Raw genomic sequence first — 19,063 nt, 5'->3', positions numbered from 1 at the left:
TTTTAAACATCTCAACTCAGTTGAAATGCAAATGATATCTTTAATTGGTTAAAAAGGGAAAAAAAGGCATAGCATAGTTATGAAGATTCTTCTGATATCCTAACTTGTTTGTGGGTGTAACTACATTTTTTTTTTATATTTGGAAAAAAAGTAGCATATAAGGTGAAGGTAACATACATATTTTGGTTATGTGTAGAAAAGCTTTCTAAGCAATTTCTAATTAAAAAATCTTAATGTATGCAATATTCATTTTTGTTTTCTAGAAGAATAGAATTTCTATGTTCTCCTTTTATTTTTTTTCCTTTTAAAAATTTTCTTTTTCTGCAATCCATTAAAAAATCTTAAGGGAACTTATTTTATAAATATAAAATACTCATTTTGCAGCTTCACAATTATCTTTTCTTGAGTTCTGTTCTTTGAAACTTTATAGATGAAACACCTTATAAAGAGAGCCATTTGGCATTTAGTAAGTAAACTTTCCTTGTGTGTTCAAGATGGAATCATAATTTTATGAATTTTACAGCATAGTGTTTGTTCCTAGATCATATAACAATGGATAATTTAGTCAGTAATTTCAATATAATTTTAAAGGACCTTTTTCATACTTCTAATAGTGCAGCTTTGAAAATATGTCCACTTTTCTTTTGCCTGTGACTTTGTTATATTTAAACACCCACAAATACCCACTGTGCCAAATACTGTATAAACTTATAAGTGAGAAAACAAATGAGCCCATCTTCCATATCTTTCATATCACTGTCTGCTTCGCCTAAGGGGCTTGGGATAGATTTTCTGTAAGTGGTAAGTAAACTGGAATCTCTAGAGAAGGAAGAGCTGAGTAATTGTGTACATGTAAAGTACAGTTATTGGTATGACTTTTTCTTCAATGGAGTTGAATAGCACTCTTTTCTCTACTTTGGTTTTTTGACTGAAATAACATGTTTTGACACACATAAATATGAAATTATAGAGTCACCACACTGACTTCCAGTTAGAAGGACTTAGAAACAACTAGTCCAAATACGTTATGTTCCAGCTGAGAAAGGTAAGGTCTGAACAAGCACTTACCCAGATCACATCCCAGTAGTAGCAGAGCTGGGCTCAGAACTCTGGTTTTCTGTCTTCTAGTCTTTAGATTTGGTTTTGAATACCAAGTGTAAGCAATTCCCAGTTTCTATCTGATGCTTAGTTTTGAATGTAAAAAAAATAGTTATCACAATGACAGTATTCTGAAACTTGAATATTTTAACTCCTTTCCAGGTTTTTGAAATAAATTCTTCACCATGTACTTGAGGTGTTTTATTTCTCAGAGTGTTTATATACTGGAATTAATTTCTCGTTTTTTTTTTTCCCCACAGGAAAAGCTAACCTTCCTTCATACCTTGTATCAGCACTTGATAGCAGGCTGTGTGCTCATAAAACAACCAGAAGGCATGCTGGATAAATTCTCCTGGTCTGAGCTTTGTGCAGTCTTGCAGGAGAATGTTGATGCCCTGATCGCAGACCTCAGCAGGGCTAACGAGAAGGTAACTGTCCTCAGGCACCAGATACCTCTATTAAATTCAGTGACATTTGTCCACATCACAGTATCATTAAAAGGGGCTGACATTCATCTTATTTCAAAAAGAATTTGGATGTTAATAATTCAATACCATTAATTATGGCTTGTCTACAACTCAGTTTGATGCCATTGCTGTGGGCATGTAAATGTGACTGAAGTCTGTATGAAGTCTCTAAGCTCCACTTTCTGTGCAGGACATGCTAATACTACTAGCCAGTATTAGCCACAGGGACCTAATTAAAAGAAAATAAATTAATCTTACTGATGAAGCAATTCAAAGAACTTAGTCATTTACATTAATAAACCAACTCTTTATGTTAGCATAAAATAGAAACAAGATAGTTATTCAAAAACATGATCTTAAAATTCTTTGCTTAGGAAATAATGAGGTGTTAGTTTAAAAGCATTTAAAATTTTAAAATTATGTCTATAACTTATTTTTTTGAGATTTAACAAACTGTATTACAAATCCCATTTAGAGTTTTAGAAGGTAAGAAGTACATGCTGTAGAAGAAAACAGTAGACTTTTATGGTCGCTTTACTATTCACAAGCCTAAGAATTCAATCTTTTAAAAAAATATAAAACTCTTTTGGTCTTAGGATATTAAATGGCTTAGCAGACCAACATATGCCACCATTAAAAACAATGATTCTTATCCTGGGTCTATTGATCTGGTCAGAACTATATTTAGTTTCCAGGTTGTAGGGACAAGAAAAGAAAAACTGTTTCCTAAGTGGTGTTTTTTCCTTATTTCTAATGTGGTGGAATAATGAAAAAACATTGTGGCCTAATTTTAGGGTGATATTTCTTATTGTTGAGCACTTTACCTTGATCCTATTGTCAAATATTTCCATACATATTTAGAAATAGGTTTGAGGAAATGAGGACATAAACTAGAATCATAGATGCAGTTTATGTTTGTAAATGTGTGTATAATGGGTTTGAAAATTACTTGTAATTTAAATAATTATGTTTTAACTCTCTGTAATGGTGTTGTGTTTAAAAAAATTTTTAAACAGTATAGGAACATTGTCATACATGTTAGATGGTGAGAATTTTCTTAAATTTGGATGTGTTTTGGGGGAGGTGATAAAATGGTTTGCGAGCATATGTCCTTGCTTTGCCCCATTTAGATAAGTCATCTAGAGTATATCTGTAAAAACAAGTCTGATACAATGAGAGAGCTTCAGCAGACCCAGGAAGACACCTTTAACAAAGTGGCAGAGCAGATCAAAGCCCAAGAGAGCTGCTGGCACAAACAAAAGAAGGAACTGGAGCTGCAGTACTCTGAACTTCTCCTTGAGGTGCAGAAAAGGGCACAGGTATGCTGTTTCTATAATGAGCTTTAAAAAACAATGCTTGATCTTTATGTGATATTTTCTTTTAGTACCCATACCAAATTAGTTTGAAACTTCTTGAGAAGCACGTAGAACTCTTTAGGCACACATTTGTATGATCACACAAACACACTCATCCACATAAATGGATATATGTGTATGTGTGTATGTTAAGAGTTGTCTTTGGCTAAGTTCCAAAGTAGATGAATTTCTGGTTAAAACATCCCAGAATTCATTAGTCAATTACATACTAAACTAGCATTTCCTTATTTACTTTTCAAATAACAGATTAAGAGATGTAGAAAATATCACCAGTTTTAGTGCAGGTATCCTTTTATCCAGTGTATTCAATTTGTGGGGCTTTTTGTGTGAATCATTAATTCATTTCAGGTTGGAATTTACTGTACCTCCTAACATTGTATGAGATCCAGAGTTATTGATGTAAACTATGTAGTAAAATAATTGACTCTGACACATATTATGTCTTTTATGTTGTTTTTGATTGAGAACAGAAGTTACAGAGTTAGCATAATCATATTTTTCCTGTACAAATTATTGTCAACGTAATTTATATTGTTAACTGTCATCTCTCTCCAATAAGGGATGACATAATGATAGTGTGTACTTTTTTATATTGAATTTAATAATGGGACACTCATTCTGAAGATAGGATAATTAGGAACCAGAAGGTTCTATATTCTTCCCATGTTCCAATCAACATCTAACCTCTTTATTTGTCCATTCATGCTCATATAGGCAGGAAACCATATATATTTTTGTTTGCTAATAAAGTTTCAGATTGCCTAAAATAAGACCGCTTTATTTTCCCCATTATAAGGGTCCTTAATGAACTGATGCCTTTCTCTATGAATTTGGATGATTTTAACATACTCTGTAAAGTAGTCATTGGTTTACTGTAGGCAGGGTTCTATGTGATATGCTCTATATTTTCTACTACTGAAGCATGAGACCTAAACAACATTTTTAGAGGTAATGTTGTGCAATGTACACTATCATATTTGTATAGTTTGATGTTCTGATCAATGTAAACAACCATGTAGTCATCATCCCCCTTTAGACTTAAAACATTTTCATTACCTCAGAAAGTTCTTTTGAACCCTGTTCCAGTCAGTTAACATTACCCACAGGCAACTATTGTTTCAATGGGTGTCAATATATAATAGATTACTTTCACTGCTCTTGAATTGTCTACCACTGCAATCATTCAGTATGCAGTCTTTGGTGGGTAACTTCACTCAACATAATTTTTGATGTTCATGTTGTGTGTGGCAGTAGCTCATGCTCCTTTCATTTATTTATTTATGCATACAAGATTTATAAGATTTATAAGATTTATTTATAAAGATTTATTTATAATATTTATTTATAAGATTTATTTATAAGATTTATAAGATTTATTTATAAGATTTATAAGATTTATTTATTTATGCATACAAGAACTGGGGGATAGGCCAGAGGTGTGGGGGGTGAGAGGATTCACCAGAGACAGAGTGGGGAACAGAATAGGCAGATAGACTGAAGTACACTGCTGAGAGAGCAGCGGGCGAGTTAGGAGAGGTCTGCTGCGCCATGTGGGTTGCTCCCTGGCTGGCCCAAGGATTGAACTCATGCTGCAGAGGCTGCAGACAGCTTCACAGCACTGAGCTTAACTCCTTGTGCCACCAGGGAGACCCACCTTGATATATAATTTCATTTCTCCTGGTTAAGAGTGAATTGCCAGATCTTAGTATAGTATAAGAATTTTCCTTGTTTTGCATCCCCAGCAACATTTGGTATCATCAGTCTTTTAAATTTTTAGCCATTCTAGTTAAAATGGTATTTCATTTTGGTTTTAATTCACATTTTCTTAGTGATTAAAGATGTTGAAAGCTTTTCTTGACTTATTGGCCATTCATGTATCTTCCTTTGTGATTGTCTCTTCAAGTGTTTGCCCATTTTAAAAATTGGATGTTTGTGTTTTATTGATGTCTAAGAGTTATTTATATATGCAGATACTTTCTTTTAATATCTCACTTGCCTTTTAATATTTTTGTTTCTTTTGATCATTACAAGCTTCCAAATTCTGATGTAGTCCAACCTATAAGTCTTTCTCCCTTTTGGTATTTTTATATTTTGGAATATTTATGTAATCTTTATATACATAAAGGTTATGACAGTAATCTCCTATGATTTCTTCTAGAAGTTTTATAGTTTTAGTTTACAGGCCTAGGTCTAGGCCTGTAATTCATGTCATACTCTTTTTGTTTGTGATGTTAGGTGGGGGCTGAAGTTCACTTTCCCCCACATTTATTTGTTCAATAACTTTCCTTTCCTTATTGACTAGCCTTAGTCCCTTTGTGAAAAAACAGTATAGCCATAGAGGGAAGCCACTGATTTATTGTCGATCACTACAGCTTAGCTTTTTCTAGAATGGCATATACATGAACTCATATACTACATATCCTATTGGGTTTGACTTTTTTCACTTAGCAAAATATATTTGGGATTTAGTAATGTTATAATGTATCATTATTTTGCTTCTTTTTATTCTTGAGTAATATTCCACTATATAGATATACCACTTTTTTTTTTTAAAATACAGATATTTGCTTATGGGCCTCTGCTCTGATTTTATTTATTTGCAATTATGACTTAAGAAGCTTTAAACATTTGTGGATAGGTTTTTGTGTAACTATATGTTTTTAATTTTTCTTGGATATGTACTTAGGAGTCTGATATCTGTATGATATGGTAAGTGCATATTTAACTTTATAAGAAGCTATTAAATTGTTTTCCAAAGTGGCTGTACTATTTTGCATTCTCACTAGCAATAATGTAAACAAGTTCTGATTCCTCTGCATCTGTGCCTACTTGTGCTTTCATCATTTTTTTCTTTTCCTTTTTAGCCATTCTAATAAGTATGTAGTGGAATGTCATTTTGCTTTTAATTTTCATTTTACCTACTGAATAATAATGTTGTGTATTTTTTCACATATTTGTATCTTCTTTGGTGAATTTTCTGTTCATATCTTTTGCCCAGTTTTTAATTGGGTTGTTTTCATAATGCTGAATTTTAAGAGTTGTTTATATATTCTAGATACAAGACATTTGTCAGATATGTGATTTACAAATATTTTCTCCTGTTATTTTAACAGTCTTTCATGGCAAATGTTTTACATTTCTATATGTAGTATGATATACCAATTTTTTTTAATTGTATGGATTGTGCTTCTGTTGTCATATCTAAGAATTTTTTGCCAGTGCAAGGTCAACAGGATTTCCTCCTGTGTTTTTTTCTGGATATCTTTTAGTTTTAGGTATTCCATATAGGTATATGATCCTTTTTGAGTTAATTTTTTACAAAGGTATGAGGTGTGAGGTAATGCCCTTTTTTTTTAAACCTATGGATATCTGCTTATTCTAGTACTATTGAAAAGACTATCCTTCTCCAACTGAATTGCCTTTGCACATTTGTAAAACATCAGTTTATTATATTTGAATGAGTCTATTTCTGGACTTTCTTGTCTGTTCCTTTATTTAGGTATTTCCCCCCCAAATTACACTGATTTGATTTTTGTAGCTTTTTAGTAAGTCTTAAATCAGATAGAGCGAATCTACCCACTTCATTTTTTGTCAGTGTTTTGAACTCAGTTCTTTATTCTAAGGCATAGCAGCTCATTTTCTGAAGTAAGGGAATAAGTCATTATAAATGCTAGCATTTTAGAAGCTCTCGCTGAAGATTTTTCTCTAATAAGAGTGTGTAGCACTCAGCTTTGATCCATATGTATGCATCATCTTCATCATTCCTAAGAACATTAATACTATACATTGGCATAGTATTTACATATATATTTTAATTTTCATGAAAATATATGAATGCACAGCAGCAATTCATTTGTGTTTTAAATTTTTTTTTAAAGATTTATTTATGTATGCATACAAGAACTGGGGTGTAGGCCAGAGGTCGGGGGTTGAGAGGATTCACCAGAGACAGAGTGGGGAACAGAACAGGCAGATCTACTGAAACACACTGCTGAGGGGAGCAGCGGGCGAGACAGGAGAGGTCTGCTGCACCATGTGGGTAGCTCCCTGGCCGGGGATCAAACTCGTGCTGCAGTGGCCGAGCATAGCTTCATAGGTTGCGTCTTAACCCCTTGCGCTACCATGGAAGCCCTCTGTTTTAAATTTGGTAAACTTTTGTTATAATGCATATTATAGGATCTATGAGTTTTATTTTATGAAATTTTGTTATGATTAATTTCGTATCTCTGCTTTTTCACCAAAACTGAATAAAACATATTTTCATTTCATGTTAATGCATTTTTCAAAAATTAGATTGATAAGGAGATGAAGGGGAAAATCCACAGTTGTTTTGATAGGATTGTGGGTTGTAGAAGATATTTGGTGCCAGATAAAAGTAACCATTAATAGAGTCCATCTGCTGGAAATCAAATGGCTAATCTGTAAAGCCCTGTGTATAATATTTTTTTCTTGTAAAGAAGTTCCTAGTAAAAACAGGTAGTTAAAAGTTTTTTTTTGGATTTGAATTGCTTTTATCTGAAAAAGTATGGTACAGTTATTTGAAAGACTTTTGAATGTATAAGCTTAAGATAATTAGTGGAAATACTATTTGATAAATGAAACTTGTACAATAGAAGTTTGATTTTAGCATCATAGCATGTTTTTAGCATTAAGTAAAATATGCTAGCCACATGGTTGGATAATTCTTAAATTTAAATACTTTGGAGTCATCATGTAAATAAATCTCAGGCATCTATGTTCATTGAAGTATCTGGGCGTAGTGCCACACTACATTGCACTTAGTAACTTTGCTTTTGTAATCTTAGTATTTATGTTCTTATTTCTTTTCTATCTGAAAAGATGAAATTACTGAAACAAGAACTTCCTTTCTAGAAGTAATTTTTTAAATTATCAGTTAAGTGTGATTAACCCTTATTGTAATGCAATATTTATTATAAATGCTCTAGATTTATTTGATATTTTAGTAAAATCAAGTGACTTAAGAATGGAGAATAAAAATTAAGGAAAATCAGGTTTTCCATTGCTGTATTGCATTTTAATCCTCTTATATCATGGTATTAAGAGTATACTTGTCAAAAATTCTAGGTTAGTCATAAAAGTATCGCTAGATGTTGAAACTTTATATGTTTTTAATTGAATTCCACAGTCAGAGATAAAGTACAGCTTGTTTATATTGCTGGAAGAGATGGATATACATGCCTGCCTGAATGATTCACAGGGAGTTATACACAATCTGTGTATACCATATTTCATGGATTGTAAGTTAGTGGTTACGGGCACCTTTAATGAAATATTGGAACTTCCTCTGACTAATTTCAGATAATTGCTTTACAAATTGTTTTTCTTATTAGCAATATCAATTCAAAATGTATATAGTGCTTGATAATTTTTTTTGATGTTTTCGAGTACCCTTGTCTGCCTCCTCTTACTTAAATCCCACAACATACATGGTCATTTATACATCATTTCAGTTTTATAAAAGTGAAACTGAGAACTGAAGCTGCTTATTTTTCTATTGAGGAAGTTTTAGAAACAATGTTAGAATTGAAATAGGTGTAAAATACTTAGCACCTTCTTAGGCATTTCAATGCTACAAAGCAAATATTATGTAATATTTTAAAACATCATTCTCATCTTCCAGCCATTTTTGCATCATGGTGAATATTGTATATTTAAAAAATATGTTATTTTTGTACATAAGAAATTCTGAGAATAGGGCTAATGACAACACAACTTATTTGTTGTACTCATATTTCCAAGTGATTCTTGATTAATAATTAAACAAAATGTGTGAATACGCTAAAAAGTGCCATTTCTTTTATTTCTCTTAGGCCTTTTTCTTCCTGAGAAACTAAATATTTAGTGTATTATTTGCAAATTTGATACTGTGGGTAAAAAATAGACAACTTTTACATAATGTGTTAACATTACCAAATTACTTTGCATGTTATACACCACATATATAGTACACTATGTTTCATGCTGTGGTGCTTACAGAAAATATAATACTTAGTTTTTTCATCACAAAGTGTAAAATTCAGTACATGAAATAATATAAGATATATTACAAGGCTGTACATAATTGTCAAAAGAATGGTATAAACTTAGAAGAGGACTGGTCAAAAGTTGAGTATGCTTCATAGAAGAGTTTGGAGCCATGTTGGGTTATGTTGCCTAGATTTGCAAAGCCAAAGGAAGGGAAATATGGACAGATAGAATTGAGAGAGATGCTTCTTTGCAACAGTCTGTGGTAATACTTTTAACAGTCAGCAAATCAAGCATCTTGTTGGTATTGACACACTTATTCTCCTTCTAATGATGTGGAGAACTCTGTTCTGTTGAAGACCCCATGATGGAACTGCTATGTTATATGGTAACTCTATATTTAACTTTTTGAGGAACTGTATAAAAAGACAAGATACATAACTTACAAAAGTAAGACATTTTGAATGGAGCACTTTGATGTCTATGTGCCTTTAAATTCCAGTTTGCTTTGCTTTTTGTCAAAATAAGAATAAGAACTCACAAAGCAGAGGTGATAAAAAAAAGAATTTTATTCCCAGGCCTCCCCTGGTGGCACAGTGGTTGAGTACTGGACTGCGAAGCTGCCTGCAGCCTCTGCAGCACCGGTTCGATCCCCAGCCGCCAGCGAGGGTTCCACATGGCGCGACAGACTCTCCTGCTGCGTCTGCTGCTCCACTCAGCAGTGTATTTCATCACTCTGCCTGTTCTGTTCCCCGCTCTGGCTCTGGTGAATTCTCTCACCCTCCCATGCTTCTGACTGTACCCAGTGCTTGTCTAAATAAATAAATAAATCTTAAAAAAAAAGCATAATTCACAGCAAATAATGGAATTTCTCTGACAGTTCTCAGGGAATAGAAAAATTAATTTAAAACAGAATTCTAACATGCTAATAATTTTCAAATTATATTTGAAATTTTTTTTCTCTTTACATTGTAAAGATTTTCATTCACTGGGTGTTTACTCAATGCTATTATGAGTAAAACACTGCTAAGCACAAAGGAAGATTTTTAAAAAGGATTATTTAATTTATTCAATATTTATTAAATACCTATAGGAGATAGAATGCTGTGACAGTCACTGTAGTAAATAATTCCTGGCCTCTGGGAACTAACTCTGTTGTCTTTGAGGAAGAGCAGGTGTACACACATGAAACTAGTAAGTAGGGATTAAAGGCTCTGAAAGTTAGAATTTGAACAGTACTGAGGGAGTTGGAAGGAAAGGAACCGGGGTGGCTGGAGAATGTAGGGAAACTCTGAAAAGTGGCCATGAGGTTAATGTCTGGATTAAAAGTGCAGACCATTCTCTCTTTTTTCATCAAGTTGGTTGAGAATTGTGGAAGAAGGCAAAGTGTTTGTAGGAGAGACATGTGGGAATGTTGTGACTTGAGGGGAGAACCTTGGTTCACTAAGATTAGGACAACAGGATTGGGTTAACTTTATGAACACCTTTGGGCAAATTATTTAACCTTTTTAAACCTCAACAACATTATTTGTATAAGCCTCAATTTCATTATCTGTAAAACTACCTTCCGTATAGATGAGTTGTGAGGATTAAAGTGTGTGTGTGTAGGACATTTAGAAAAGTGCCTGGAACATATTAAGCACTATTATGTCCAAGCTATTCCCATTAAAAAAGAGAAATGTAAGGTCCCATAGTAGCCACTGAGATTTGGGTTCTAACAGGAATAAATTAGAAAATTTGAGAATAAATCATTTCTCTCAGTATGGATTTTTTTTCCTTCTAATCAGTCCTTTTTACATATCTTTTTAAAAAAATCATAATTAGCAATCTTATCTCTACACTGAGGTTAAGTAATTTACCTATGTTTTCTTCTAATACCATATACAAGTAGATTTATGGTCTGTTTGGAATTAATTGACTCTTGTATAAGATGTGAAGTGTGAATCAAATTTTATCTTTTTTTCCCAAAATATCATCCAGTTGTCCCAAAACCACACAGCCCATCCTTTCTTTCTTTCTTTTTTTTAAAGATTTTTTTTTTATGCCTACAAGAACTGGGGTACAGGCCAGAGATGCTGGGGGGGGGAGGTGAGAGGATTCATCAGAGACAGAGTGGGGAATAGAACAGGCAGATTGACCAAAGTCACTGCTAAGGGGAGCAGCAGGCGAGACAGAAGTCTGCTGTGCCGTGTACGTAGCTCCCTGACCTGGGATAGAACTGTGCACCAAAGGCTGCAGATAGCTTCATAGTGCTATGCTTAACTCCTTGTGCTGCCAGGGAGACCCCTGTATCAGACTTTCTGAAGAGTTGGAGGAAATTAAAATATACTAGAAAATATTTAAAACCATATTTAAAAATGCAGTTTTTCCTCTGCTCAAGGGAAAGCACCCAAAAATTTGACTCCTTCAGAGAGTGGCCTCTTACTACTTCTTTTACTCTTTTGTACTCAGGACTGAACTGCTGAATTTCTCCTTGTAGTCACTGTCCAGCTTTGGAAAACTTCATCCCCTAGTTTCAGAATTGGTCTTGGCCCAGGAATTACTTTCCTAAGCAATATGTTTCTATGAGTTTGAATTCATTTGATTTCTACCTATCAGCAGTCATTGTCCATGGTAGACTTTGACACCCAAATCTTGCAGAATAGTTCAAGAGTGTGTGTGGTTTGTTCCAAGTCTGAGCACCTTTGAGATTTTCCTGCCAATGTAAATTTTAGAAATGCCTTTGATTTTCAGTTGTTCAGTGGGTTATTCTTGAATCAGACACATACTCATCATAAACCTCTGCCAGAAATCAATAATAAATTTTAGATAGAGTGCAGTCTGAAACAATAACACAAAGAGAAGTATTATCCTTAATGCTCCAAAGAATTCTTAGATAATGAAGACAGCACTTTATCATATATTTACAGAGCATGATTTTTCTAAGTGACCCCTATTCAAATTGAACTCCCTTTGTCTACTTTTAAAAAAGAAAGTGATCATGGCCAAGTCATAGACGTTAACTTGGCCAAATAAAGATACAATTGAAGAGGTTAAATCACCATTGATTGTAAGGATTAGATTAAATTATTGTAGTGTAGTTATTGATTAGCCTCCATATTGGTAGAGCAGGTTTTAATACCTTCTTTCTATTACAAACCTCATTCCTACTTGTATTCATATTTTCCACAAGCCTTCAACATCATCTTGTGCTAACATCCATTTGTGCACCTCTGGCAATCTGGCATAGCTCTGTCATTGTATTAGGCCACAATAATTGATTTACTTGTATGTTTTTCTAGCACTTGGAATTTAGTGAGTGATGAATGAATGCTTATTGAATGATAAGTGAATCATTAAAGAACATTGTGATGTGTTATCTTTTTAAGATATACTCTACTTCAGAAGTTCCTTAGTGATTAGGGGTAAGATTTTATAGAGAGCTAGTTTATTTACTAGAAATTAATGTATGGTGCCTACAGTTTAAATTTCTTTTTGAGAATAACTATAATAAAGAAAAGATCAAAATCAACAAGCAACTGTGGACCAGAGACACACTATGGGGAGGGCAGGGAGAGGAGGGATTGGGGTCAAAATAAGGGGGGTGCAATTGTATGGGGACTATAAAAAATCTTATAAAAAATTCCTTTTGTTGTAAATTAAGTTTTGCATTGAAAGCATCTTGATTAGAAGAAAAGGGTAGAAGAACTGCTGAGCTCTAGCTCATAATCAGTTTTTCTCTCACCACCAGAGCCATAATTTGTACAGCTTTCTATTTTAAGGAGGTAAGAAAGAAAATGAAATAAAACAGTATGTTGTGAGATTCAGCTCTTTTCCATCTAGTCAGTATCACACACTCAAGTCGTATGACTTATCATTGATTAACCCTTTGCTTAATTTGGTAAAAAATTTCCTTTTTCCTATATAAAGAAAAGTTTCTGTTGGAAGTGTGATTTTTGTTTAAAAGCAGGAAATAAAAGTTACTGAGGAATGGAAGGAGGAAGTTTCTTTTTCTAAATATGTGTATGTAAGCATAATTGTATATGAAATTAAGTTCTACATTATATAAAGTTTTAATGTAAAAGCATTTGAAAATCAATGTGAACATTCAAATTTAAGCTGTTTGGCCCTGTGTTGCTCAATCATATGTACTTTTTGGATATTTGAGAACATGAATCTTTTAAAGTAGAAGTAATTATCAGCAAGTTTGTTTTTTCTTTATACAGAGGAATTAATGAAATGCTCATTTGCTTCATGACCAAACTTGATTTCTCTCATAGAAATTTCAAGAAATTGCTGAAAAAAATATGGAAAAATTGAACCGTATTGAGAAATCACATGAACAGTTGTTTCTTGAAAATTCACGCTTCAAAACCATGCTATCACAGACTCAAAGGGAACAGACATCCTTGTTGGCAGCCTGTGCGTTGATGGCTGGTGCCTTATATCCTCTCTATAGCCGATCATGTGCTTTGTCTACACAGAGAGATTTTCTCCAGGAGCAGGTCAACACCTTTGAGTTATTCAAATTGGAAGTTAGAACCTTAGCCCATACTTTGTCAACTGTAGAGGAAAAAAAGCAAGAGGAAGCCAAGATGAAGAGAAAACCGTTCAAAGGATTGATACGTGTATTCCGCAAAGGTGCTATTGCAATTTTGGCAGCAAACAGACTCAAGATTTTGGGCCAGTCATGTGCTTCTCTTTTTACCTGGATGGAGAGTTTCAAAGAAGGCATAAGTATATTAGTGTGTACCGGAGAGCCCAAAGACAAGCACAAATTTCCAAGTAAGATAATTTATGCTTTTTAAACTATATATTGAGCATAAGTGATATAAAATGTAAATATGTTGGATCATTATGCAAAAATTTTCAAAAATTATGTAATATGTCAAATAATGTAATAGCTTCATATAATAGGTAATAGGTATGTGGATAAATGTATTTTTATGTATAAGGTTTTTGGTGTTTTGTTATAACCACTAACATAAAAAAGTAGTAAATATGTATGATTTCAACTCTTTCTAACTTTATTATATTTGAATCCTCTTCACAGTAAAGAATGTATGTAGTGATTTTTAAATTGAAGTCAATCCAGAAACTGCTCTATTTAAAATTAATTAGCAGTATAATTTATTTTTACTTTCTTTGAGTCAGTGTAAAGTAATCAGAGTGAAACTTTTATTAAAATGAGACAAATGTGAAATTTCTAGCTAACATTTTTGGACTACTTAACTATTCTGAAGAAACAATGAATTTAATTTTTAACTTTAAAAAGGAAGCTATTAACTAATATAAATATTACTAAATAAAATTTCCTTCTCTTTCCTTTGATGTCATAATAGTTTGCTTGTAGACTTTCCACATAAGACAAAGTTTGGCTTACAAAATGTGTTAAATAGTGAAACATTATTATGACTTTTAAATATGGATTTTAATATTTTTCACATTGTATAATGGATGTTTTTCTATTTTTGCAGAGCATCAAAAGGAACAGTTACGTTGTTTGCAAGCGCTCAGTTGGCTTACAAGTTCTGACCTTCTTTCTGCAATAATCAGCTCCATGGCTGAGTTACAGGAAGTCATTACTAAAACAGGTATGAGTCCCTCTTTTATGGCCTTGAAACATACAGTGAAAAACAAATGTTCAGAAATGCTTCATAGTATAAATCCTATTAAACCATCTAGGAACAAAATATATTTCTCTTTGTCTTTCTTTTATTCAGATACAGAGACTATCAATCTGTATTTAATGATGTAGTAAATTAATATATATTTTGATGGATTTTTTATTATTTATGGTGAATTTCTTGGTGAATATTTCCATCTTAATTTTTTTATCTTTGTGATTTGATTTCACTATGAAAAACTCATCATTAGTCTTTTTAGTAATACTGGTAGCAATGTTCTTTCAACTATTTTAGTTTTCCTTCCTTTCTATTTCTGACTGAAAATTTTAGAATTTGAGTAATAGCTAAACCACTAGAAAAACTTATATCTGATATATTATTATTTATTATTAATTTTAAATAGGGTTAATATGAGTAGTCTCCTTTCCAGCAGATGTGGAACCACCTATAATCAGTAATATCTGAAGGTCTAAAATGCAAGTTTATATTTTCATGACTCAGATTGCATGATATGTTTGTTTGAAAGATTCATGGTAAACTAATTTCTCTACATTAGAAGAATAGCATACATAGCTTGTTAGTTATGCTGTGGTTAAGCTATGTCATTGGACTAAGACTAATTATGGTTACTTCAGATATATTAATAGTAAAAAAAAGGTATAAAATTAATACTTCCTGCTTAATGAAATATTCCATGCATCAATAAAGTATTAATTTGGGATATAATTTAATTCTTAAGACAATTCTGTATGTAAATATGGAGCATTTATTGTGATTTCAAATACAAAATCCTAGGCTCTTGTGGTAGGAAATTTATGATTCAAAGATTATATTTAGGTTTTGGTCACTGATAACTAATAATGATTAATCATTAATAAGCAAAATGAATATTTAAAGTATTGGCAAAATATCAACACATACTGGGTTTGGAGTCTGAAATAATAATCTAAATAAATGTGTTTTAAGAATTTTGGTATTACAGCTGATAAGGGATTGATCACAAAGATATGCAAAGAACTCACAACACTCAACAAAAATAAACAATCCAGTCAAGAAATGGGCAGAAGAACTTAAAAGACACTTCTCCAAAGAGGAAATGCAAATAGCCAACAGGCATATGAAAAAATGTTCAGCATCCCTTATCATCAGGGAAATGCAAATCAAAACCACAATGAGATACCACCTTACACCACTAAGAATGGCACATATCAAAGAAACTAATAACAATAAATGTGGGCGAGGATGTGGTGAAAAAGGAACTCTCCTACATTGCTGGTGGGAGTGCAAACTGGTCCAACCACTATGGAAAGCTGTCTGGAGGTTCCTCAGTCTACTAAAAAATGGAGCTACCATATGACCCAGCAATTCCACTCCTAGGGATCTACCCAAAGGACACAAAAACATTGATTCAAAAAAATACCTGTACCCTGATGTTTATTGCAGCACTATTTATAATAGGTAAAACCTGGAAGCAACCCAAATGCCCAAAAACAGATGACTGGATCAAGAAGAGGTGATATAGATACACAATGGAATACTATTCAGCAATCAAAAAAGATAAACTAATGTCATTCGCAGCAACATGGACGGAGCTAGAAGGAATTATGTTCAGTAAAATAACTCAGAAGAAAAAGAAAAATACGGGATGTTTTCACTATAGGAGGAATATAGGGGAACCAAATAAGACATCAGGGGAAAAAAATAATAACAGTACAAAACACAACACAACAAAACAAAACCAGACAATTACAAACCAGAGAAATCCTGCAGGGAAGGGGAAAGGAGAGGGATCAGAGGGAGGGAGGGAGGAGCACAGAGGACTATGGTGATGGTACACAAGTAAATTAGTGAAGGAAATTCTACGGGGACTACACCTGAGGGGGGGAAGCAAACATTGTTTAAAAATGAAAAATGATGTAAAAAATATATAAATAATTCTTTAAAAAAAGATTTATTTATTTATTTATACAAGCACTGGGTACAGTCAGAAGCGCGGGAGGGTGAGAGAATTCACCAGAGACAGAGCAGGGAGCAGAGCAGGCAGAAGGACCGAAGTACACTGCTGAGGGGAGCAGCGGGCGGCAGGAGAGGTCTGCGCGCCATGTGGGACCCTCCTGCAATGGCCGGGGAGCAGCCGGGGATTGAACCGGCACTGCAGAGGCTGCGGGCAGTTTCGCAACCCAGCGCTCAACCTCTGCGCCACCAGGGAAGTCCCTATAAACAAATTTTTTAAAAAGGAAACAGGAGAGAAAACTAGAATAATGTTACTTAAAAGGTGCTGTTGGAATTAGAAATAACACAAAACACATGGAAAGTGACTAGCATGGTATAGTGACTAGCTCTTATACTTAGTAATAAATAATCAATTATTTTCATATAAAAATGTTGGTATTATAACTTTAAAGCAAAGTCTAACATTCTTAAAATAATTTGATAAAAGTTTTTGGATTTAGTTTAATAAGGAGATAACGTGTCAATTACTTGTTTTGTAGGTATGTGAACACTTAAAAGTAGATTGGGTTTTATGTTATAATCTTGTTTACATTATTATTTTATCCAACACATTTATTCCTATCAGTGCTCTATATAAACTTTAGGAGATAGAAGAATATGTGACTTGATGTGACCTTCTAGAAAATATGCACAATGGTTATAGAACAAGAAGACAAATCATGAACAATTTTAAAGATTGGATGATAAAGTACAGACTTTAAGTGTCAGAATTCGTAGAAGGTGCAGCTCACTATTAGCTTATTAGTTGTGGGAAGGCAATATATTTGGGTCTAGAATGAGAGTCATTGAGAGAGAAGAGATGGCATTCAAATGAATGGCATAGTTTAAACAGACGAAGAGGTGAGAATAAACGTAGAGTGAAAGGGAGGTGTTAAAGTGATTAAGGAGAATGGAAATCCATATCTAAGCCTGGCTTAGATGGTGATTACTAAAATATATTTTCTTTTGTAGCCATGTTGGAGAGTAGTTGGAGAAAAGATGGCTGATTGGTATTGTATCAGATTGTAGATGTTTTATAAGGGTAGGCAACAGTGATCCCAACCTTGAATACATTTTCGAAAAGTGGCCCCTTGCAGCCTTTTTAAGTTAAAATATTGACACCATGGTTACTGAGATCTCGATAAAAGTATATATATATATGTGAGACCTATCAAGAATGTAGACTAAGAGTGGTATCTTTAAGTGCTTCCTTACCTCAGAACAGAGCTGCCTTTGATGTTAGACCTGGTTGCACCTCTAATAGCTTGGAGAAATAGCAAGCTCAGGGAAATGTATTTTTAGGGAAGGTTTTAAATGTTGGCTAAAGAACACCTCTTAAGGAAGACAAAGCAAGTGTTACTTAGAGAGGGAGAATGAGTGATGTATCAAATTCTTAAAGAGTATTGAAAGGTTATGGTTGGGACAAGTAGATAATTGAGTATCGCACAACTAGTACAAAGTGGTAGTATAAACATTCTGTGGAGCTGACCAGCTGGGTTTATTTTTTTAATTTTTTAATTTGTTTATTTTTAATTGAGGTAATTGTTGGGTTTATAGAATAATTCTGTTCAAAACAGCATGAAAGATAAACATATTCTCTCTTGCAGGCAACATGTTTTCATTTTTAAGTGTATGCTGTTAGTGGAAATTTCAGATATTTTAACAGAAAAGATGGGAAAAGTGTATGAGTGGTTATTGATAGATAATAATGGGGTTAATAAATGTAAAACCAAAGCAGCTTATATAGTCATGTTGAGTTTATAGTTTAAGTATATGACTAACCTAAATAATCATTGTATGTAGAAGGAACCTTTGAATGAGTCATATTTGATTTTATATTCACCTGTGAAAATTAGGCAAGTTATTTAACTCTGCTGGGCCTCAGACTCTTTACCTTCTTGGTTATTATGAGGATTTAGTGCAACAAAACTTGTTGGATATTTTATACAATACCTGACATAGCGTGGATGCTAAAGAAATTGTAAAGGGTAATGCTAATTGACATAAGTCAGAAGGAGAAAGACAAATACCAGATAATCTCACTTATATGTGGAATGTAGAAAACATAACAAAGGGTCAGTCAAAACCAAACCAGTAGTAAACTCTTAATATCTGACTCCAAAACTAAGGCAACTGGGGGTGGGGGGTGTTGGTAGGTGAGAGTGGGAGAGGGGAAGAACCCAGTGGAACATGGTAGAGGATTGTGGGCACTGGTGGTGGCAGGGCATGGAAATACACATTTGGGGAGGTCTGAACCTATAATCCCTGGAGCAGATACAAAGATGTAAACTACTTCACCTCAAGAAACATAATTTTGGGGAAAAACGTTCAATGTGAAGTGCATGGAGCCGAGCTTGGTTTGTTATAAAGACTCAATAAAGGTTAAAAAAATTAAAATTGTTTCCTTACCACCCATTTCACCACGAAATGGCAAAGAGCAGTGAACACATGTCTACCTGTATGTTTTTAGACTGTTAATTATTAATTTTCTAGTCTAAAACTATTAACATTCTGTATAGTGGAGGCGACACAATATACG

The 19,063-nt window shown here is 33.5% G+C and overlaps 1 protein-coding gene across 3 annotated transcripts in view; it reads left to right on the top strand.

The window, feature by feature from the left end:
* CCDC171 (coiled-coil domain containing 171) overlaps positions 1-19,063 on the top strand; it is a gene marked incomplete at both ends in the record, with an annotated part of 235,424 nt that overhangs the window by 81,529 nt on the left and 134,832 nt on the right. For all 3 annotated transcript variants that reach the window (XM_084237472.1, XM_084237471.1, XM_084237473.1), the window contains 4 exons: positions 1,359-1,526; positions 2,696-2,884; positions 13,186-13,690; positions 14,383-14,499. In XM_084237472.1, coding sequence (XP_084093598.1) covers positions 1,359-1,526; positions 2,696-2,884; positions 13,186-13,690; positions 14,383-14,499 — 979 coding nt within the window. The remainder of the gene's footprint in view (positions 1-1,358; positions 1,527-2,695; positions 2,885-13,185; positions 13,691-14,382; positions 14,500-19,063) is intronic.

The sequence above is a fragment of the Talpa europaea genome (genome assembly GCF_964194135.1).
Source record: "Talpa europaea genome assembly, chromosome: 7".
Classification (NCBI taxonomy): domain Eukaryota; kingdom Metazoa; phylum Chordata; class Mammalia; order Eulipotyphla; family Talpidae; genus Talpa; species Talpa europaea.
Note: the sequence above shows the minus strand (reverse complement) of the source record. Positions and strands in the feature narration are given on the sequence as shown.